At 39.8% G+C, this 23,200-nt stretch overlaps 1 protein-coding gene across 1 annotated transcript; it reads left to right on the top strand.

Moving 5' to 3' along the window:
• Positions 1 to 288: 288 nt before the first annotated feature.
• LOC121293961 (myosin-4-like) lies at positions 289 to 23,174 on the top strand. The gene is made up of 38 exons (XM_041217450.1): positions 289 to 492; positions 600 to 743; positions 823 to 979; positions 1,118 to 1,145; positions 1,283 to 1,403; positions 1,515 to 1,607; positions 4,887 to 4,950; positions 5,058 to 5,156; positions 5,537 to 5,640; positions 5,990 to 6,128; positions 8,695 to 8,813; positions 8,917 to 9,066; positions 9,175 to 9,345; positions 9,453 to 9,753; positions 9,858 to 9,928; positions 10,118 to 10,205; positions 10,322 to 10,439; positions 10,549 to 10,672; positions 10,975 to 11,111; positions 11,203 to 11,458; positions 11,542 to 11,784; positions 11,898 to 12,074; positions 12,170 to 12,315; positions 13,051 to 13,141; positions 13,248 to 13,637; positions 13,744 to 13,870; positions 14,154 to 14,272; positions 14,566 to 14,762; positions 14,847 to 15,030; positions 15,122 to 15,287; positions 15,409 to 15,533; positions 17,579 to 17,887; positions 18,130 to 18,333; positions 18,437 to 18,562; positions 18,691 to 18,861; positions 19,008 to 19,112; positions 19,247 to 19,342; positions 23,019 to 23,174. Exons 1-38 carry the CDS (start codon positions 289 to 291, stop codon positions 23,172 to 23,174), a joined length of 5,820 nt encoding a protein of 1,939 aa, XP_041073384.1.
• The last annotated feature ends 26 nt before the right edge of the window (positions 23,175 to 23,200 follow it).

Here is a 23,200-nt window from a genome sequence, read left to right as displayed (position 1 = left end):
TTAATAAAACGCTATAAAATTTATCAATTATTGCAACATGCAACAACATTAATTTAAACAAGGTATAATCAGAATTCAGGAATAAATTGACAAGAATTAACTATTTTCCGCCTACTAGCAGTCGTTAAATTAGAATTTAGATTAAGTCAAATGTGATCTTGCTTTCTGATAAACTGAGGAATTATTTACTCGTGTCGAGAAGTAATGCAATATAACATGCTGATTTTATTCAGGATCTTATTATTTATATAAATATACATGTATATATTTTAGCAATAAACCGAAGCCATGGGGGATGCGGAAATGGCAGTGTTTGGAAAGGCTGCGACCTTTTTGCGTAAAAGCGATAAAGAGAGGCTGGAAGCTCAGCACCGACCATTCGATGCTAAAACTGCCTGCTATGTCCCCGACCCTAAAGAATTGTACGTTAAAGGTACAGTCAAGAGCAGAGAGGGGGGTAAAGCCACTGTGGAGACTCTGGTGGACAAGAAGGTGAGTTGAAAAATTGAAAAGAGGTAAATCATCCTGAAACGCTTGACTGTCATCACAAAACCCACATTCCTTTAAATAACATGGCAGGTTTGTGGGTTATTTTTCAGACAGTAACTGTCAAAGAAGACGATGTCCTTCCAATGAACCCTCCAAAATTCGATAAAATCGAGGACATGGCCATGATGACCCACCTGAATGAGGCATCTGTGCTGTATAACCTCAAAGAGCGTTACGCAGCCTGGATGATCTATGTAAGTGCAACTTCAGATTGTTAAATGAAAACGATAATAGAAGAAACTAAAGATTTTTAATTCCTTTCTTCGACTTTAGACCTACTCTGGGTTGTTCTGTGTCACTGTGAACCCCTACAAGTGGCTGCCAGTGTACGATCCCGAGGTTGTGACTGGTTACCGAGGCAAGAAGCGTCAAGAGGCTCCTCCACACATTTTCTCCATCTCTGACAACGCCTATCAGTTCATGCAAACTGGTGTGTATGAAGGCTTTGATTTTTTTGGGGGGGTGTTCAGTGCGGAATTGTTTTCATTCTCATTGAGAATAAACTTAGGCAAAAAAAACTTTGTTTTCTGCACTTTGAGGGTTGATCTTGCGTTTGTCTTATTTGCAGATCGCGAAAACCAGTCCATTTTGATCACGTAAGTGTTGCTGGTTTAATATATCCCCACAGAGGTTGGTTGCTAACCAATTGAATTGCAATTGACTCTCGCCTTTTAAATCGCTGTATTAATCCAGTAATTCTCGATTCCTTAATTTCTACCCTCGCCCCGTCCAGCGGAGAATCTGGTGCCGGAAAGACTGTGAACACGAAACGTGTCATCCAGTACTTTGCATCAGTTGGAGCTTCTGGTGACGCGGCCAAAAAGAAAGAGGCTCAACAATCTGGGAAGATGCAGGTAAAAGAAAATTGATGCAGTAAAATTCGGCAATTTCTGGTTGTTTAGTTGGAATTCATTTCTTGACTTGGTGAATGCTCCAATTTGTACTAATCTAAACTATTTTTGCAGGGATCTCTGGAGGATCAAATCATCCAGGCCAACCCATTGCTGGAAGCCTTTGGTAATGCCAAGACACTGAGAAATGACAACTCGTCTCGCTTCGTAAGTTTCTTGAACATTTCCTGCAGTTGCATAGATTGTAGCCCCTAGTGTGCATGATTCTAATTAACAGATAGGGTATATAGTGACAGAAACTACTTCGGCTGGCTGGGGAGTCTAGGTCTAGGGGACATAATCTAAAAATTAGAGTCAGGCCTTTCAAGAGTGAAACTAGGGAACACTTCCACACACAAAGGACGGAATTTTAGTATAATCTGCCAAAGCGAGTTTCGTGGCGGGAAGGGTTATAGAATCGGTTGGGATTGGGTGAGTAGGAATTCTGACAACGGAAACTGGGCCAAATTAAACGGCTGGCGGGAAGGCAGTGAAGAAGCGAACCTGGATCAATACGATGGGAAGCCCATTTAGATAGTTCAGAATTGGCTGTTAACATTCATTTGCATGCTGCTGAATAGCATTAAATGTACTTTTTGGGATTAAGCAAGTGACAAGGAGTCGTTAGATCCCTAACATATGACATCTGGCCATGTTGAAATGCCATTTTGCTGCTGACTTGCACAAGGGGAAAGAAATGAATTCATAAAGTTGCAATCCAAGGGGCATGGATCAGAGGGGGACAGCCTGATGGAACAGTCTGAGGAACACAGTGGGAAGGCAGTGGTATTGTCACTGGGGACCTGAGTTAGAATCCCACCATGGCAGATAGTGAAATTTGAATTCAATAAAAATCTGGAATTGTAAGTCTGATGATGACCATGAAACCATTGCCAATTGTCGTAAAAACCCACCTGATTCTCTAAGAGGAAATCTGGTGTCCTTAGCTGGTCTGGCCTACATGGGACTCCAGACCCACTGCAACCTGATTGACTCTTAAATGCCCTGTAAACAACAGATGGGCAATAAATGCTGGCCTAGCCAGTGATGCCCACATGCTATGAACAAATTTAAAAAAACACACATGGGGACAGCCTAATGGAACAGTTTGAGGGCAGAGAATAGAACATCATATCCAGGGGCAGCAGCCAGTACCATGTGAGGTTAACCTCAGTAAAGCATGATTTCTTTGACATTAGACCCTGAGAAATATATAATATCACAAAAATGATCCAAGAGTAGGACAACTTTGCATCACAGGATACCATGACCTGTCATGTTTTATATTAAGGGTAATCTTACACTGCCTTGACATGGAACAAGATTAATGCTAATCATTCCATGAACAGTCTAACTCAGCCTTCAACATTTTTTAATGAAGATCACAATATTGGGTGCATGCATGGAGAAGTGCTGAGAGAGGCATCTGCTGGTACAAAAGGTACCATTATCAGTGAGAACAGCAAAAGGGCCCATCCCTGCCACATAATCGGATGGATCCTATGCATCAATTACCCTTAATGGATGGCCGCTGCACAGTTGCGGTCGGCCCACCCCTTCCTACCCACTCTGGATAGACTGTCCACCAATATCCATTACAAGCCTACCAACTCCCACAGCTACCTCGACTACAGCTCCTCACACCCTGCTTCCTGTAAGGACTCCATCCCATTTGCTTAGTTCCTTCGCCTCCGTCGCATCTGTTCTGATGATGGAACTTTCAAAAACAGATCCTCTGACATGTCTTCCTTCTTCCTTAACTGAGATTTTCCACCCACGGTGGTTGGCAGGGCCCTCAACCATGTCCGGCCCATCTCCCGCGCATCTGCCCTCACACCTTCCTCTCCCTCCCAGAAACATGATAGGGTTCCCCTTGTCCTTACTTATCACCCCACCAACCTCTGCATTCAAAGGATCATCCTCCGCCATTTCCGCCAACTCCAGCATGGTGCCACCACCAAACGCATCTTCCCTTCACCCCTTCTGGCGGCATTCTGCAGGGATCATCCCCTCCGGGACACCCAGGTCCACTCCTCCATCATCCCCTACACCTCAACCCCCTCCCACAGCACCTTCCCATGCAACCGCAGAAGGTGCAACACCTGCCCCTTTACTTCCCCTCTCCTCACCGTCCAAGGGCCCAAACACTCCTTTCAAGTGAAGCAGCATTTCACTTGCACTTCCCTCAATTTAGTCTACTGCATTCGTTGCTCCCAATGCGGTTTCCTCTACATTGGAGAGACCAAACGCAGACTGGGTGACCGCTTTGCAGAACACCTTCGGTCTGTCTGCAAGCATGACCCAGACCTCCTTGTTGCTTGCTATTTCAACACTCTACCCTGCTCTCATGCCCACATGTCTGTCCTTGGCCTGCTGCATTGTTCCAGTGAAGCTCAATGCAAACTGGAGGAACAGCACCTTATCTTCCGACTAAGCACTTTACAGCCTTCTGGACTGAATATTGAGTTCAACAATTTTAGATCATGAAAGCTCTCCTCCATCCCCACCCGCTTTCCGATCCCCCTCTTTTTTTTCCAATAATTTATATAGATTTTTCTTTTCCCACCTATTTCCTTTGTTTTTAGATGTATTTCCATCCATTGTTTTATCTCTACCTTTTAGCCTATTTCGATTCCTTCACCCACCCCACCCCACCCCCACTGGGGCTATCTGTACCTTGCTTGTCCTGCTTTCTACCCTGAATTGGCACATTCCTTAGATAATATCACCACCTTCAACACCTCTTTGTCCTTTTGTCTATGACATTTTTTGGCCATCTCCACCTATGACTGGCCCTCTATCCAGCTCTACTTGTCCCACCCCCCCTTAAACCAGCTTATATTTCACCTGTTTTCTATTTTTACTTAGTTCTGTTGAAGAGTCATAAGGACTCGAAAGGTTAACTGTGTTCCTCTCCGCAGATGCTGCCAGACCTGCTGAGTTTTTCCAGGTATTTTTATTTTTACTCTGGAATCCTGCTGGCTTTCGGGTCCACCAGCAAGAACCCATCTCCTGGACTAAGTTGCATCCAAAAAGTGGTAAAAGATTGGAATTCTTTGCCACAAACAGCAGTTCGTACTACATCAATTAAAAAGTAAAAACTGTGATTCATTGATTGTGTCATCCAAAGATTTTAAGGGATATGGGCAAATGGTGCCTTTGGTACCAGCAGATGCCTCTCAGCATTTCTCCACATGTGCATCCAACATTGTGATCTTATTAAAAATTGTTGAAAGTGGGTCTATATCCCTGATCAGCCAAGGTCTCATTGCATGACAACAGAACAGTCTTGAGAGAATAAAAGGCCTACTCCTGTTCCTATGTTACTATGTTCCTAACACTCCTTCTGGTATATCAATTCGCATGTTTCAACAAGATAAATTATACAGTGTGCACATTGTGAATTGGCCTTCCAAATCACTGATTTGAGTAACCTTTACATTACAGGGTAAATTCATCAGAATTCACTTTGGCACCACTGGGAAATTGGCTTCTGCAGATATTGAAACCTGTAAGTTCTGTTGAACATGATGTGCAAATATCAGTCATAAATCAACTTTTGGACATACACAGTGGTTCTTCAGTGAATCGATATTTGTATGTGTACATTCTCTCTAGATCTACTGGAAAAATCCAGAGTAACATTCCAGCTAAAAGCAGAAAGGAGTTACCACATTTTCTACCAGATGATGACCAACCACAAACCAGAAATCATTGGTAAGGATGGAAGTTTTGGCATGTCGCTACGTTGAATTTTTGTTGCTTGTTAATGCGAGAATTATTAGTTTTGCAATACATCTTTATCTCAGTCTATAATTAGATGGATATAAAGAAAATTTTGTGCCTCTTATTATAATTGTTATTTTCATACTTTTTCAACTTTATCTGATTTGCATCTTAAAAATGTCCTGTCTGCAATGCTTTCAGTGGTGTCTAAGGCCAGCAATTACCTGATCAACGTTGAATTAAAACTGAATTCGACACTTTGGTTGAATGGACGAGGGGAAGCCTAACTGTAAAAGTGGGTGATACAGTATCTTTCTTTCATTCAGTCAATCAAAAGTATTCTAACAAAACTTTTATTTTGCTTTCTGCAGAGGCTTGTCTCATTACCACCAACCCCTATGATTATCCATTCGTCAGCCAGGGTGAGATTACTGTCAAGAGTATTGACGATATTGAAGAATTGGTGGCGACTGATGTGAGTATCAACTGTACATCTTTAACTGTGTTTTCTTATCCCGATATGTAAATCATAAGGCCTATCCATTTTAGGCAGTTAGCACCAATGACTTATTTTGCTATAAAAATGCATACATCTAGAATTAAGATGATATGGAATATAAATAGACAATGATAATAATTAAGAATATAACATGTGCATTGCTTACCTGCACTGTCAGAATGTTAAAATTTTGAATTGTTGAAGTTGAAGATGCAGGACAAAGATGCGTGAAAGTAAATTTCAAAAGTTTTCACAAGGAAGCAGTTGAAACTGTTTCAGCATAAATCTTTTTGTTGGATTCTAACTCTATTGTTTGGGTTTAAAGACTGCTATCGATATCCTGGGCTTCACCAATGAGGAGAAATGGGGCATCTACAAACTCACTGGTGCAGTAATGCACTTTGGGAACATGAAATTCAAGCAAAAACAGCGTGAGGAACAGGCCGAGCCTGATGGCACAGAAGGTAACAGTTTCACACGTCTCCCTTCACTACTGTATTTACTAAGATTTATAAATTCAAAATAACATTTCAATTCAAAACATGTACTCAGTGCTGTAACATTTTGGAATTGTGTTATTTAAGGAATCAGTAATAAATCATAAAAGTTGTCTATTTCCCCTGTATTTACCTATATAATTAATGTCCTGCATCTAACTGTGAATTTTAGTGAGTCTCCTGATTCCACTGGTGGCACGTCCCTAACCTGATTTAAGCTCACGCTTTTGTTTGGTGGTGATTTTTCAGTTATTTTGGGCAGAATTTTGCCCTTGGTGGGCATGTGGGCCCCATTGGCTCGGCAGCGGGCAGACAGCCAACCCCTGCCGCTGAAACGGGGCCCACTGCCATTTTGAGTGGCCCACCCAGCGGCCTGCCCAACAGGAAGCTCTATGCACTTCCTGTGCAGGGGGGGAGGGAATCCCCAGCTGTCAAAGTGCACTCTTTCGTGCATGCGCAAGAAAGAGCGCACTGCTCCTTGAGACCAAGTGTTGTCTCAGGGAGATTACTGACAGGTAAAAAAAAACCCAAAAATAGAAAAATATCAAAATTATTAACATGGCCCCTCATGTGACAATGTCACATGAGATGGGACATGTTAATAAGAAACACATAAACTTTATTAAAGTTTTTAAAAACGGATAAGAAACCTCATCCTGCCCGCCAGCCTTAAGATTGGAAGGGCAGATTTTTAACAATCTTCATTAGCCTGTCAATGGCCTTAATTGGCCATTGACAGGTCGGTGGGTGGACAGCTGATTTCGCTGTCCGCCCGCCTTCCTAAACATTTAAAGGGACCGGGATGACATCAGGGGTTCCTCTCGACATCATCCTGTGTCGTTTTTCCGTCGGTGAGCGGGCCCCGCCCCCAAATCACCAACGGGAAAATCCTGGCCTTTGTTTCTGGTTAAAATTATTACTTCGTCACCAGAAATAACTAACATTTTAAGATGTATATTTAGTGTCTTGTTTTCTTACCCATATTAATATCAACCTTTGGTAACCAAAGAGCAGCAGATAATGTATGCACTGCAGCTGAGATTTGCTATTGAGGTTTGAAACATAGGTGTTAGGGATAGGAAGTCAGGTTTGGAGCATGCATGGATCTGAACATCTAACTTGTCCTTCTCAACCTGCCTGCAACCTTTACATGATTGAACAAACCGTCCTCCTCCAAAGTTTCTCCACTGTAGTTCAGCTTGGTGGGACTGTGCTCACTTGCTTTCATTCTTAACTATCTAATTTTAGCCAGAGTGGCACTTGCAATGGCTTCACTTCCCACTACTGCACCATTACCTTTGGTGCTCCCTTCTATTTCTCATCTATATGCTACCCCTCAGCAACATCATCCAAAAGCACAGAGTTAGTTTTCGTATGTGTGCTGATGACACCCAACTCCTCCTCACCACCACCTTTTTTGACTCCTCTAATGTTGCTAAATAATCAGACTGCTTGTCTGGCATCCAGCATAATTTCCTCCAACGAGGAAATTGAGCGTCAATGTTTTTGGTGCCAGCTTCAAATTCTGATCCCTATCTACCAGCTTCATCCCTCGCCCTAATAATTGTCTGAGGCTCAACAAGACAGTTTGCAACCTCAGTGTCATATCTGTCCCGATTTGAACTTCTGACCACATATACTTGCCAACCTCTAGAACCTTGCCCAGCTCAGTTGATCTACCGTTGAATCCTTCATCCATGTTTTTGTTGCCTCTAGACTTGACTACTCCAACATACTCCTAGATAGCCTAAGTTTGACGTCTGTAAATTTGAGGTTATACAAAACTTTGCTGCCCGTATCTTAACTTTCATCAAATCCCATCCATCTATCAGCCCCGTGCTTGCTGAGTTACATTGCCTCCCAGTTAAGCCATGCCTTGATTTTAACATTCTCATCCTAGTTTTCAAATCCCACCATGACCTTTTCCTTCCCTTTCTTAGTAATCTTCACCAGCCCTAAAACTTTCTGAAGTATCCACACTCACCCAATTCTGGCCTCCTGAGTCCTCCCAATTTTAATTGCTCCACCATTGGTGGCCATGCCATCAACTGCATAGGTCCCAAGCTCTGAAATTCCCTTACTAAACCCTTCCGCCTACCTATCTCACTTTCCAATATGTTGCAACAAGGACAAAAGACAAATCTAAAGTTTGCCAAAATATACCTAACTGAAGAAAATTTCCAAATTGCATTGATCTTTTAACAACACTAGCTGCATTTCAAAAGTAATCCAGTATTTATGAAAAGATTTAGAGCATTCAAAGGTTATAATACATGATAAAATATCTGTTTTTCTTTCACCCAAATTACCTAAAGTCATACAAAAGGTTGCAACACATAGAGACTCTACCTTTGTCATATTTACATCTGTATAGCATTATTAATCTGAAAATCAAAAAGTGTATAGATGCTGAACTAGCACTTAAAATGTGTTACGCATTTAATCACGCACCAGAAAACTTCAGTTAATGTGTATTACCCCAAAACATTGATTCATACATAGTTCACAAATATATTCCCTCTATTTTTTTCAGATGCTGACAAGGTTGCTTACCTGACTGGACTCAATTCTGCAGATTTGCTAAAGGCTTTATGCTATCCCCGAGTAAAGGTTGGGAATGAATTTGTGACCAAAGGTCAAACTGTTCAGCAGGTACATTTTCCTATGATTTTAGTAAAACAATATGTGTGTAAACATTTAATACAATTAATTTAAGTTGCAGTTTTTGGCTAAACAATATATTGTATTCTTTCAGGTCTACAATTCAATTGGTGCCCTTGCCAAATCAATTTTTGAGAAAATGTTCTTGTGGATGGTTGTCCGTATCAATCAGCAATTGGACACAAAGCAGGCCAGACAGTTTTTCATTGGTGTGCTGGATATTGCTGGGTTCGAAATTTTTGATGTAAGAATCAGAAACATAAGTATCAACAAAATAAATTATTTAAGATTAACAGCACTGAAAAGGCAATCCAATGATTAAGTAAGACATTAAATTGCTCTAAATATTCAGTTCAACAGCTTGGAACAGTTATGTATCAACTTCACTAATGAGAAACTGCAGCAGTTCTTCAACCATCACATGTTTGTTCTGGAACAAGAAGAGTACAAGAAGGAAGGAATTGAATGGGAATTCATTGACTTTGGTATGGATCTGGCTGCTTGCATTGAACTCATTGAGAAGGTCAGTAACATCACACAAAACATTAATTAGAATTGAAATACATTTATATAGACATCATTTTATCAGTTCCGATGTCTCAATGGTAATAAACTTTGTCATTACCCCAGCCCATGGGTATCTTCTCAATCCTGGAGGAAGAGTGCATGTTCCCCAAGGCCTCAGACACTTCTTTCAAGAATAAACTGTATGATCAGCATCTTGGTAAGTCAAACAACTTCCAGAAACCCAAGCCTGCCAAAGGAAAGGCTGAAGCTCACTTCTCACTGGTCCATTATGCTGGCACTGTGGACTACAACATTTGTGGCTGGCTGGACAAGAACAAGGACCCCCTGAATGAAACTGTAATTGGACTATTCCAGAAATCATCAGTGAAACTACTGGGTCATCTTTATGCTGTAACCGCTGAAGGTAAAATTCTGTTACACTCAAATATGAATATTCCTTTTTGTTAACATTGTACTCTTCTGTTTTCTAATCAGTTTAAAACAAACATATTTGTTGCTTCTTTGTAGCAGAAGCTGGTGCCAAGAAAGGTGGCAAAAAGAAGGGCTCTTCCTTCCAGACAGTATCTGCTCTGTTTAGGGTATGATTTTCTCTGATATGTACATTTATAATATGTAATGAATTAAGTGTTAATAAATTTGAGTGAGAGAGCAAAACATTAATTAACTGTATCAAAGATGATCAATTAGTTGTGTCAGTCTTGTATTATTGTTATCAATAACTTGGGACAAAACTGGAGATCAATATTACTTTATTGTTTACTTCACAGGAAAACTTAGGCAAGCTGATGGCTAACTTGAGAACTACACATCCACATTTTGTGCGCTGTTTAATCCCGAATGAGACAAAGACACCAGGCAAGTCTGTTTCCCTTGCTATACACTAATGGATGCAGTCATCTGTTTTGAACTTATTAGGTCATGAGAAAATTGTTTGCTGTGCTGCATTTTAATCATTATTTTGCATCCATCAGGTGCTATGGAGAACTCCCTTGTCATGCACCAGCTGAGGTGTAATGGTGTGCTGGAGGGCATCAGAATCTGCAGAAAGGGATTCCCAAGCAGAATCATCTACGGTGACTTCAAGCAAAGGTAATGGATCTTAAAAGGTTGCACTTCAATTTTCTATTCTATGACATTGTGGAGCATATGCAGTTCTAAAGAGAAAAACAATAACGTACTTAAACTTCTAATACAACAGATACAGGATTCTTAATGCAAGTGCCATTCCCGAAGGCCAGTTCATTGATAGCAAGAAGGCTTCTGAGAAGCTACTGGGATCCATTGATGTAGATCATACACAGTACAAGTTTGGACACACTAAGGTAATCAGATTTAAAATCTAAGTTTCTCACTGTGAAATAACAGGCTGGTGAATCTATAACTACAGCTTTAAGTTTTTATTGGGAAGCATAAAAGTTGCCTTATTGCTCCTGCATTACTATGGGACTAGATATATGGAGCTGTCCATTAGGTTGGGGATGAACCAATTGCGCACAATGCAAATGCCACACAGAATTTCTAGTATCAATTCAACAATGCAGAACCAAATTGAATCATGGTTTTAAAATTTATTATATTTTGAAAATTGAACATAAAGGTGAACACTCACTTTAATGTATTTAAGGTGTTCTTCAAGGCTGGTCTCTTGGGTACACTTGAAGAGATGAGAGATGATAAGTTGGCACAACTCGTTACCCGTACCCAGGCTATTTGTCGTGGATATCTAATGAGAGTTGAATTTAAGAAAATGATGGAAAGGAGGTAAATATCTTCACCTACGAGCATACAAAAACATATTTGCCAGTAAATATTCTTTATGCAGTACAATACCCTGTCTAACTGCATCTTTTAGGGAAGCACTGTACACTCTGCAGTACAACATCCGTTCCTTCACAAACGTCAAACACTGGCCATGGATGCAATTGTATTTCAAGATCAAACCTCTTCTGAAGAGTGCTGAAACTGAGAAGGAAATGGCGAATATGAAAGATGAGTTTGAGAAAACTAAGGAGGCACTTGCCAAATCTGAAGCACGAAGGAAGGAATTCGAAGAGAAAATGGTGGCTATTGTACAGGAAAAGAAGGATCTTGAACTCCAAGTCCAAGCGGTATCAACATTTTAATGTATTAAATTTGTATACAACATATAAAAACATAGCCTGATATAATTAACTGTATCACTTATGTGCAGGAAAGTGAAACTCTGGTAGATTCAGAAGAAAGGTGTGAAGGATTGATTAAGAATAAAATTCAACTGGAAGCTAAATTAAAGGAAGCAAATGAAAGATTGGAAGATGAAGAAGAAATGAATGCTGAACTTACAGCTAAGAATAGAAAACTGGAGGACGAGTGTTCAGAACTGAAGAAAGATATTGATGACTTGGAGCTCACTTTAGCCAAAGTTGAAAAAGAAAAACATGCCACTGAGAACAAGGTATGAGCAGATGATTTTTATGTATGACAGATATACGACTCTTGGAAGGTTTTTCATATCGTTGATGACACTTCACGAAATCCTTCTTTACGTTTTGTTTTTACTGAATATAGGTTAAAAACCTCACTGAGGAGACGACTAGTCTTGATGAAAGCATTGCTAAAATAACAAAGGAAAAGAAAGCCCTTCAAGAGGCCCATCAGCAGACTTTGGATGACCTTCAGGCTGAGGAAGACAAAGTCAACACTCTGACAAAAACAAAGACAAAGCTGGAGCAGCAAGCTGATGATGTAAGTGTTTTTAAACATAGCTAGACCAAATGGATTTGACAATATCAGTGTTGTTTGAAGCAAATGCTGACAAAAATATGTTTTTCCTCTCAAAGCTTGAAGGTTCTCTAGAACAGGAGAAGAAACTTCGCTTGGATCTTGAACGTGCTAAGAGGAAGCTTGAAGGTGATCTGAAGTTGTCACAAGAAACCATAATGGATTTGGAGAATGATAAGCAGCAACTGGATGAGAAACTAAAAAAGTCAGTCTTCATTTTACTATAAACCTGGGCAATAACTAATTTATTCACATATTGTTGCTTGAGTTCTGATTTCACCTCTTGTATAGTTGATTGGCTATCGAACTTTGTATGGCAGACACAGATTCTTTAGGTAGCTAATTTTCCTGACCTTGAGCCTATGGACACATAGGAACAAGAGTTGGCTAGTTTGTATCCTAATTCCATTTACCTGCTTTGGCTCTATATTCCATAATACCGTTTGCTAGCAAAAATCCATAAATCTCAGTTAACATTTAATAATTGAGTTCACTTCTACTGCTTTGTGTGGGAGACAATTACACATTTCTACCAGCCTTTGTGTAAAGAAGTGTTTCCTAACTTCTGAATGGTCTGGCTCTGATTTTAGGATTATGTCTCTCTATCTACCCTTTCAATTCCTTTGAAGATCCTAAAATCAATCAGATTACTCCTTAACTTTCTATACGCAAAGAAATACAAGCATGTCTTATGTAACGTGTCCTCATAATCTAACCCTTGGAGCACTGGAAACACCTTTGCCTGGAAAAGCCGGCTAGTGTAATAACATTTCTCACAAATAATATGGTGTTAACTCAGGAATTAAGATTTCACTCTAAGTACCCATAGCTATCTTAATTATATTATTGCCTCATTACATTAAGGAAAATAATTAGTTTTCTTTATGAGTTCAGGAATACTCAAAATCTCTAAATTTATTTTTCATTTATATAATGAAAGGAAGGAATTCGAGATCAGCCAACTTCAAAGCAAAGTTGAAGATGAGCAGGCTTTGGCTTCCCAACTGCAGAAAAAGATCAAAGAATTACAGGTGATTTATATGTCCAGTAAAATTATCGATGCTTCCTTTGTAAAGGTAATGTGCTGCACCAGTGTTACTTGTTCTGAAATTATAATCAATGCACATTCATCTTAAGGCTCGTATTGAAGAGCTTGAAGAAGAAATTGAAGCTGAACATGCCTCTCGTGCCAAGACTGAGAAACAGAGAGCTGATCTTTCCCGTGAACTTGAGGAGATCAGTGAACGACTAGAAGAAGCTGGCGGTGCAACTGCAGCACAGATTGAAATGAATAAGAAACGGGAAACAGAATTTCAGAAGATGCGTCGCGATCTGGAAGAATCCACCCTACAGCATGAAGCCATGGCTGCTGCTCTTCGCAAGAAACAGGCTGATAGTGTCGCAGAGCTTGGGGAACAAATTGACAACCTGCAACGTGTGAAGCAGAAGCTTGAGAAGGAAAAGAGTGAGCTGAAGATGGAAATTGATGACCTTGCTAGCAATATGGAATCAGTGTCTAAAAACAAGGTATGGCTCTGAATATTGCTAAAACCTATCCCTTCATATAGTTGTGCTTAATAGTTGGTGTCTGTTTGGTTTCACATCCTTTGAGAGTTCTGTATATTGCTTTCAGGCAAACCTTGAGAAAGTGACCCGGAGTCTTGAAGACCAAGTCAGTGAACTGAAGACCAAACATGATGAGCATCAGTGTTTGATCAATGATTTATCAACTCAAAGAGCACGTCTTGGAACAGAGAATGGTATTTATCAGTTACTGTTCAATTTCTAGAAAATACTACATTTTTGATCTATTCCAGAAAGCCAGTTGGTGAACTGGAGCCAAACATTACACACTTCTATATTTACTTACAGAGTTAAACATTATAAGCATACACCTCTTAACACAACAAACACAGTGTTGGCCTGTGTCCATGCAAAGTTAATTTTCAATTAAATTTCCATCTCGTGCATAGAATTGAACACAATTAATATAGTCTTTACAGTTTTGTAATGCTTTTGCCTGAAATCTCTCCTGATTCGCAGGTGAATTGAATCGCCAAGTAGAGGAGAAAGAAGCCTTAGTATCTCAGCTGACAAGAGGTAAACAAGGATATACTCAACAGATCGAGGAGCTCAAGAGACTGCTGGAGGAAGAAACAAAGGTACCAGAATAATTTAAGTAAATTTCCCATTTTAGCTTTGGAACAATTTCTTTATAATATGTTAAATTAATTTCCATTTTTTAATTCATTCTTGCAATAATTTAAATTCTCCAAATTGCAACAACATAAAATATGACATTTTGTGATGTGATTGTCTAGTAACTGACATAAGATGCTAAGTGACGATATTTCTAGTCATTGTGTCCATAAGCAAAGTAACAAGATTTATTATCACAGTAATAATCGCAGTTATATTAACTAGTGTTTCATCACCAACTTGGTAATTACTTCAGGCTAAGAGCGCCCTATCACATGCTCTCCAATCGTCCCGCCATGACTGTGATTTGCTCCGTGAGCAATATGAAGAGGAACAGGAGGGAAAGGCTGAGCTCCAACGTGGCATGTCCAAGGCCAACAGCGAAGTTGCTCAGTGGAGAACAAAATACGAAACGGATGCGATCCAGCGCACGGAGGAACTGGAGGAGGCCAAGTATGTTATAATGAAATGAGAATTTGGCTACGTACATTATTTGAGATGATGTTATTACAACATCTTTGGTTTTGTACTTATCAGGAAAAAGCTTGCTCAGCGTCTTCAGGATGCAGAGGAACACATTGAGGCTGTGAACTCCAAATGTGCTTCATTAGAAAAGACAAAACAGAGATTGCAAAATGAGGTGGAGGATCTTATGATAGATGTGGGGAGGGCAAATTCAGCAGCAGCAGTCCTTGACAAAAAACAGAAGAACTTTGACAAGGTATGAGTCATATTCCAAAGACATAGTTGTATTCACCCTCTTTCTCCCTCCTCCTATTTCTCATATAACTATTGCAATTGTATAATAAAAGGTTCTGGCAGAGTGGAAGCAGAAATTTGATGAAAGCCAGGCTGAACTGGAAGCAACTCAGAGGGAAACCCGCAGTTTGAGTACCGAGATTTTCAAGATGAAGAATGCATATGAGGAGTCTCTGGATCAATTAGAAATGCTTAAACGAGAGAACAAGAACCTGCAGCGTAAGTCTTGATCTTTTATTATTTCAATATATTAAAGTGTTGGTATTTTAAAATTACTGCATCTGCCATAGAGTGCTTTCATTACAGAGTTAATTTAAGTTGCATTTTTTTCATAAAACAGAGGAGATCTCTGATTTGACTGAACAGATAGCTGAAAGCAGTAAGGGCTTCCATGAGCTGGAAAAAGCAAAGAAAACTTCTGAGACAGAGAAAAGCGAAATGCAGGCTGCTTTGGAGGAGGCAGAGGTAAAAATATTATTTTTGTAGCTCATATCAGAAATTGTATTTTTGAATAGCATTTGTTAAAACCAAGGTACAATAAATAAATTTATATTACGTTAGAAATCTTACAGCCAGTACAAAATTGATATCAACTTTGTCCAAATTTCCAATTGAATTTTCCCATTGTTATGACCCCTGTAAAGACTAATAACTTTTAAGGAGAGGTAGGAGTTTCCGAGTGACCGATGGAAAGAATTGCATAACAAGGTTTCACATCTTAAGACTTTTATTGTAACAAAATAAAACCTGCATCAACATTGGTTTGGCCTCAGCTGGAATATTGTGTCCAATTCTGGGCACCACACTTCAGAATAGATGTGAAGGCATTAGAGAGGGTGCCAAAAAGATTTATGAGAGTGGTCCCAGGGATGAGAAACTTCAGTTACATGCATGGCTTGGAGAAACTGGGGCTGTTCTCTTTAGAGAAGAGAAGAGAAGATTGAGAGGAGATTTGATAAAGGTGTTCAAAATCATGATGTCTGGACAGAGTAGATAAGGAGAAATTGTTTCTTTTTATGAAAGGATGGAGAACAAGAAGACATTGATTAATATTGATTGTAAAATAAGCATTGATGACATGAGGAAAACCCTTTATACACAGTGATTCATTAGGATTAGAAGTGTACTGCCTGAAAGTGTGGTGGAAGCACGTTCAGTTGAGGTTTTCAAAAGAGCATTTGATAGTTATCTGAAGAGAAAAAATTTGCAGAACTATGGGAATAGCTGGACAAGTGGGTCAAGGTAAGTTGCTCTTGTAGAGAAACAGCATGAAGACGATGGGCTGAATTACCTCCTTCTGTGCTGTAATGATTCTGTGATTCTCTGATTCAGCACACCCTGAATCACTTTAGGCCCTACCCTCCTTTCTGTCATCTGCATAAAATGTTTAAAATGTGGTATCTTGCTCTCTGATCTTCACTCCCCAATCCCTCTAATTTGTCTTTAAGTTAATATAAAAGATGGGCCTGTTTTCCAGAGATCAGGGAGGGAAGAAAACGTGAAGAAACAGATAGCGAGGTCAGCGCGACAGCAAGAAAATGAGAAGGGCACACAGATCACACGGGGAGAGAGTTATCATGAGCAGAACCAAGGGATGTCTACTGGTTAATATATTTTGGAGGCAACAAGAGCTGCAAAATTAGTTCCAAATATATTGGATTTTTAAAAATTTGCTTTGATCATCTGAAAGGCATCACTAATTCACATATTGAACAGTATTCCTTAAAAAGCTTTTGTGAATGATCTTTTAAAAATCAAAATTATTTAACTTTGGACAAGATCTAAATTGTTCAATCATGACAGCTTTTAATAGGTTTGATCTAAGTAATGAATCACCTTTAAAACTCAAAGGCTGCATCTATTTTCTCATATATTCTCATTATAATGCTAATATCACATGCATTGCTAAAGCAGGAAAGTAAATAGATAGGAATCACTGAAGGAATCTCTGATTGCTCAGAATGGTGACATCCCTGAATAGATCCATAGCTTTAACAAGCCATAATCATAATTCTTAACACTATGACTTTGGCATACAAATGGGGGCAGGAACTGAGGCAAGCAGGCACATTATTTTCCAACCCTGGCAGTCATGCTAGTCTCCCAACGCCGTTCCAACAGCGAGTGATTTTGCTGAGGACGGAGCAGGCAGGACCCAGCAACCTGGCCTCTAGCTAATTAGGGCCAACCTCCAGAAAAATCATGACCCCCCCTCCCTACTTCTCCCTTCTCGGAATGGGGACGAGACCCAGCAATGGTGCAGGTGTCAGTGTCCTGACCCCCAGCATCAAACCTTGCCCCATATTTCAAACTCTGGCCTTCAAAATATAAGGGCTCTTGATATTAACTAGTTTAAAGGATTGCTTTAAAATAATACCATAACAGTTACAGCGTTACATAATTAAACGTTAACAGGTATGCAGCTAGTATACGCTATCATAGGTAACTCACACACTTCTTGTAACGAGAAATGTGTGACGTTGAAACTCTTGGGTGATGCCCTTTTGCAGGCTTCTCTGGAACATGAAGAGAGCAAAATCCTCCGTATGCAGCTAGAACTGAACCAAGTAAAATCTGAAGTTGACAGGAAGGTTGCAGAGAAAGACGAGGAGATCGATCAGCTGAAGAGGAACCACCAGAGAGCTGTAGACACAATGCAAAGTTCCTTGGAGGCTGAAATCAGAAGCAGGAATGATGCTTTAAGAATCAAAAAGAAAATGGAAGGCGATCTGAATGAAATAGAGATTCAGTTGGGACATGCAAACCGTCAAGCTTCAGAAGCTCAGAAACATCTCAGAAACATTCAGGGTCATTTAAAGGTCTGTATAATGATGCATTTGTGTTTGGTTTTCATCTAATCACATTTAAAAAATTACTGGTGAAAACAAACAAATTATTATTTGCCAGTACCTTTAGATATTCAAATTGTTTCGCATTTTGGATATAAGTTAAAAGAAAACGTATGATTTACTGCGATCTGTTGAAAATGTAGCAAATAATGTAAATGGTTAGTTTACAATAAAATCATACATTCTAATACATGTTTCTATGTGGGAAGCAGGATACCCAGTTACAGCTGGATGATGCTTGCAGAAGCCAGGGAGACTTGAAGGAGCAATTGGCCATGGTTGAGCGCAGGAGTGGCTTGCAGCAGGCTGAGATTGAAGAAATGAGGGCAGCAATGGAACAGTCAGATAGATCTCGCAAACTGGCCGAACAGGAGCTTATTGATGTCACTGAGAGAGTACAGCTGCTGCACGCTCAGGTTTGTCCGCACACTGTCAACTTTGGACCAACTAAAAATGCAGTCTCTCCAACAGTTTACACATTCTGCAAAACAAGTTCTTATAAACTGACTTTTCCTGCAGAACACAAGTCTCATCAACACCAAGAAGAAGCTGGATGCTGACCTGAATCATCTCCAAACTGAAATGGAAGATACAATTCAGGAATCAAGGAATGCTGAGGAAAAAGCAAAGAAGGCTTTCACAGATGTAAGCCTGAAGTTAACTATTTATTCCTATTTGTACAAATGCGGATTGAAATAAGGGAATTACTTTGTCGGTGCTATTTCAAGTTTAAGCGTGAATAATGATTTGCCCCATTACCTCACGGTTACAAGGCTGCCATGATGGCTGAAGAGCTGAAGAAGGAACAGGATACCAGTGCCCACCTTGAACGAATGAAGAAGAATCTTGAGCAGACAGTGAAGGACCTGCAGCACCGCCTGGATGAGGCTGAGCAGCTGGCAATGAAAGGAGGAAAGAAACAACTTCAGAAACTGGAGGCTAAGGTAAGTGGCATGATTGTGTTATGCTGCAAATCAATATTTGTGACAAAAAGTCATTTGAACCAATTTGGGGAAAATAATAATCTGAAAAGGCATTGTAAAATTCGCATGGTTATAAAGCAATTACTACAAATTGGTGACTGGTTTAGGTACGTGAGTTGGAAAATGAATTGGAAGCTGAGCAGAAGCGAAGCAATGATGCCACCAAAGGTATTCGCAAATATGAAAGAAGAGTCAAGGAGCTCTCCTATCAGGTACTGCACAGCTTTCTCTTGTGCCAATGAATTCTGTATAATCTTATTATCTGCAGGGACAATACATTGTCACCAAGGCTAATTATTGGTTTCATGATGTATTGACAAATTGTGTTCTTTTGTACTGTTCTCAGTCAGATGAAGATAGAAAGAATATTCTGAGACTGCAAGATTTGGTTGATAAACTGCAGCTAAAGGTTAAGGCCTATAAGAGACAATGTGAGGAGTCTGTAAGTAATCTTCCCTTTTAAACCTCAAAGGCAAAAAAAGTATATATATATATACATATATATATACATAGAGGACTCTGGGCACATTTATATTTTTTAAAATATATTTTTATGAAATTGTCTTAGTACAGAAATTTATAGTTAAGTGGTTCAATAATTTTTTTTAATAACAGCTGCAATGAATATACAAGTTATTGTACCTACCAAGTATCACTAATTCATGTTTGCATATGAAAACATTGGAATGAGCAAAGACCTTTCAGCTTATCAAACCTCTTTCCACAAGCTATTGATAAACTGCCTTAGTAAGAAATCTACTTGTCTAGTTTATTCTCAAAGGAATGTTCTAAATTCTGCCTAAACCCTAAAGGAATCCAAAGGCAAAGTTCGTCTTTTGCCCCATCTGTACCATTTAGCTACATCTAATTTTGCTTTACACATATTCCTGGCCCCAATGTCAAAAGCACAGACTATCCTGGTTAATGTTATAAGTGATCATCTTGGTTATTGTGCTAACCTCCTTTCCTGTCTCCAACCAGTCATTAATCCGGCCCCTTTTGAATGCAGCCACTTTGTTGAGAGTCAGCTTTAGGCTTTTGAACTTTAAACAGTTCTTTTATTTCTGTGCTTGTGGTCTAAATCTAATAGGCTGCTTGTATTTATGTCAACTATGTTTCTCAACATTTTGAAAACCTGAACCATGTCCTTCAAATTTCTTTTGTCTGACGAAAAACCCACCATTGTGAGTCTGTCCTCATAGGAAACAGCCCTGAGGTGCAGTAATCCTACTTCACTTATTGAAGCTGCTGCATCAGTGTACTTTGAAAGACAGGGTGCCAAAATTGCCCACGTTATTCCAAATACGTTTTCATTGGTGATGAGCATAAAACTAGAATAACTTCTCTCAATTTATTATTAAATAATCTTTGGGATATATTATTTGGTTAATTTGACACATGGGTTTCACATTAACTACAGAAAATCTACAGTGAATGCTTGATCATCAAAGCTTAATGTGTCCTTCTTTATCTTTGCTGATGAGACATCCTTTCATTGGCTTTGCATTTGCCGTGTTTCAATATGCATTATTTTACAATTACCTACCATTTGCTGCTATTACTTAGCTGGCTTAGATGTATTGATTCTTTTTATGACCCTTATATTTGCCATCTGGCCACACTAACAGTAAATTTTATAATATTACACAAGAAAAGCTGTCCGACCAAATTATTTATATATATTGCGACAGCAGATGTCTCAGAACAGATAGGGCAGAATTTTCTGTCTACCGGGCGGGTGGGCCCCACCCAATCTCTGGCGGGCGGGGAGCAGATCCCCGCTGGAGAAGCGGGCCCCACCGCCATTTTAAGTGGGCGGGCCAATTAAGGCCCACCCAGTGTGACATCCGACAGGAAGCGCTATGTGCTTCCTGTGCAGGAGGGGGGGGTGGAGATTCCCCAAATGCGAGAGTGCACTCTTTCACGCATGCGCACGAAAGAGCACACATCTCCCTGAGGCTAAGTGCCACCTCAGGGAGATCGCTGACAGTTGTATAAACATTAAAAATAGAGAAAAAAAAATCATTAACATGTCCCCCTCATGTGACAATGTCACACGAGATGGGACATGTTAATAAATTTCACTAAAACTTTATTAAACTTTTAAAATCCCAACATGAAACCTCATCCCGCCAGTGGATGAGGTTTCATGTTTTTTTCTATTCCCCGCCGGGGCTCCTGGCCTGCCCACCAGCCTTAAGGTTGGACGGGCAGGTCCTTTAATTGTTTTAATGATCCTGTCAATGGCCTCAATTGGTCATTGACAGGTCGGCGGGCCTGCAGATGATTTTGCTGCGGGCCTGCCTTCCTGAAGATTTAAATGGGGCGGGATGACATCGGGGGTTCCACCCGACATCATCTCGCGTCATTTTGCGTGTCGGCGAGTGGGCCCCTCCCCCTGCTCGCCGACAGCAAAATTCAGCATATAAACTTCAATCTCCACAATCCCGGCTCTCATACAGAGCTTTCTCCATTATCATTCAGCTCCCTATTACATGTTCTCATCACACAATCATTCCATGAGGCTTCCCCTTTGTTACAAGTCTATAATCTGTTATTTGACTTTGGAAAATTCTTTTGTGTCACTAGATGACCCTCATCTGCTAATTTATTTGCTTCTCTAAGAATTCCAGCAGATTTGTGAGACATGATTATTTCCTGAACCCACACTGACCAATCTTTATGGCCTCTGATTCTTTAGATGACCACTGATGGCATTCTGTACAAAACCCTCAAGTTTCACCTCTATTGATGTAGTAATTCTGAGTTTCATATTTCTCCCATTTTTGTAATGCTAAGGTAACATTTGTTATCTTCAGAATTCAAGATCAATTCTTCAGAGAGCTCTCAAAAATATATTCTTAAGTCTCCTCTATCTCCCTTATTTCTTTGGGGACTTTAGGTTGTTTATTATTGTGCCTGATCAATACTTCATTCTTTGTTTCTTTAGAATGCCCTTTCTTGACTTCTGCTAATGTTACATATGTAAATATCATCTTGCAAAAAGTACTTAAGGAAAGGACTAAGGCACCAGTATGCAAATGTTGGCAGACCTCATGCTATTAGCAGCTAGGCAATTCGTGCCCTTCAATTTTCTCCCATAACTTGTGTTGCCATAGGGCTATGGGCCAAGCACCGGAAAATGGGATTAGTGTGGTCAGATATTTGTTGGCCGTCGTGGACATGTTGAGCCGAATGGCCTCCCTCTGTGCTGTAACCATCTAAGAGTCAACCTGAGTTTTTCTGACCGCACTGCATGCTTATTCATTCTGGCCGCAAGGAATCTCCTCCAATAACTCTAAAGTGTTTCTTTTCTCATTATGTGAGGAGGTTGCATGGACACAGATTTCTCCTGCGAGGCATGTACACTTAGATTGGCAGGCAGCTCTCTGTGTGATGATGGCAGTGATAGATCCATTAATTCAGGAGGAGCATTAACATGATAAACAAAACAGAAAATGATGTAAATCCTCAGCAGGCATCAGTGGAGAAAAAGAAACAAATTTAATGTTTCAGCTCGATGATCTTTCATCTGATGAAAGAATATTGACTGAAAACATTAAAACTGTTTCTCTCTCCGCAGATAATGTCTGGCCTGCTAGGTATTTCTGGCATTTTCTGTTTTTATTTCAGATCCTATCACCTGATGCATTTTGCTTTTGTGATAAACAAATGCTGTTTTTGAGCTCCATCTAAATTAGCACTTATGAGAAAGAGCAGCCTTGTCAACTGTTCCTCAAATGATACCTATCTAACGCACTTACAGCTGCCATGTTCTGACCGAATTTGTCTTGGCACAGGAACCCCAGTGGATAGCTGGTGAGTTTAAGGGAATCAGTGATGGTCTGGAATCTCCATGATAGGTCTCAGGTTGATGGTCCATTATATTTTCAAACTTTCCAGTGTTCATGTCTTTGCACAAGTCAGCACTTAAAACCAAAGGTCCCTTACCTAAAATTCTATGTCGAGCTTAATTATAATCTTGTAAGTTAGACTGTTGTAAAAGTGTATTTAATATATTTACTATTTCTTAGTTCTTCATTTAAATGCACTTTTCAGTGACTGTTCATCATTTTGAGCAATTTTGTACTGATACTTCTTGCATGTATTTTCTTTAGGAGGAGCAAGCCAATGTTCACCTCTCCAAGTTTAGGAAGGTCCAGCATGAGCTAGAAGAGGCTGAAGAACGTGCTGATATAGCAGAAACACAAGTCAACAAATTTAGGGCTAAAAGCCGCGATGTTGGCACTGGCAAGGTGATGCAAATGATTTAAAAATGGATTAAGTTACATAAATAAAT

Source organism: Carcharodon carcharias, chromosome 22 (genome assembly GCF_017639515.1).
Source record: "Carcharodon carcharias isolate sCarCar2 chromosome 22, sCarCar2.pri, whole genome shotgun sequence".
Taxonomy (NCBI): Eukaryota; Metazoa; Chordata; class Chondrichthyes; order Lamniformes; family Lamnidae; genus Carcharodon; species Carcharodon carcharias.
The sequence above is the reverse complement of the archived record's forward strand: the minus strand, read 5'-3'. Positions and strand labels throughout refer to the sequence as shown.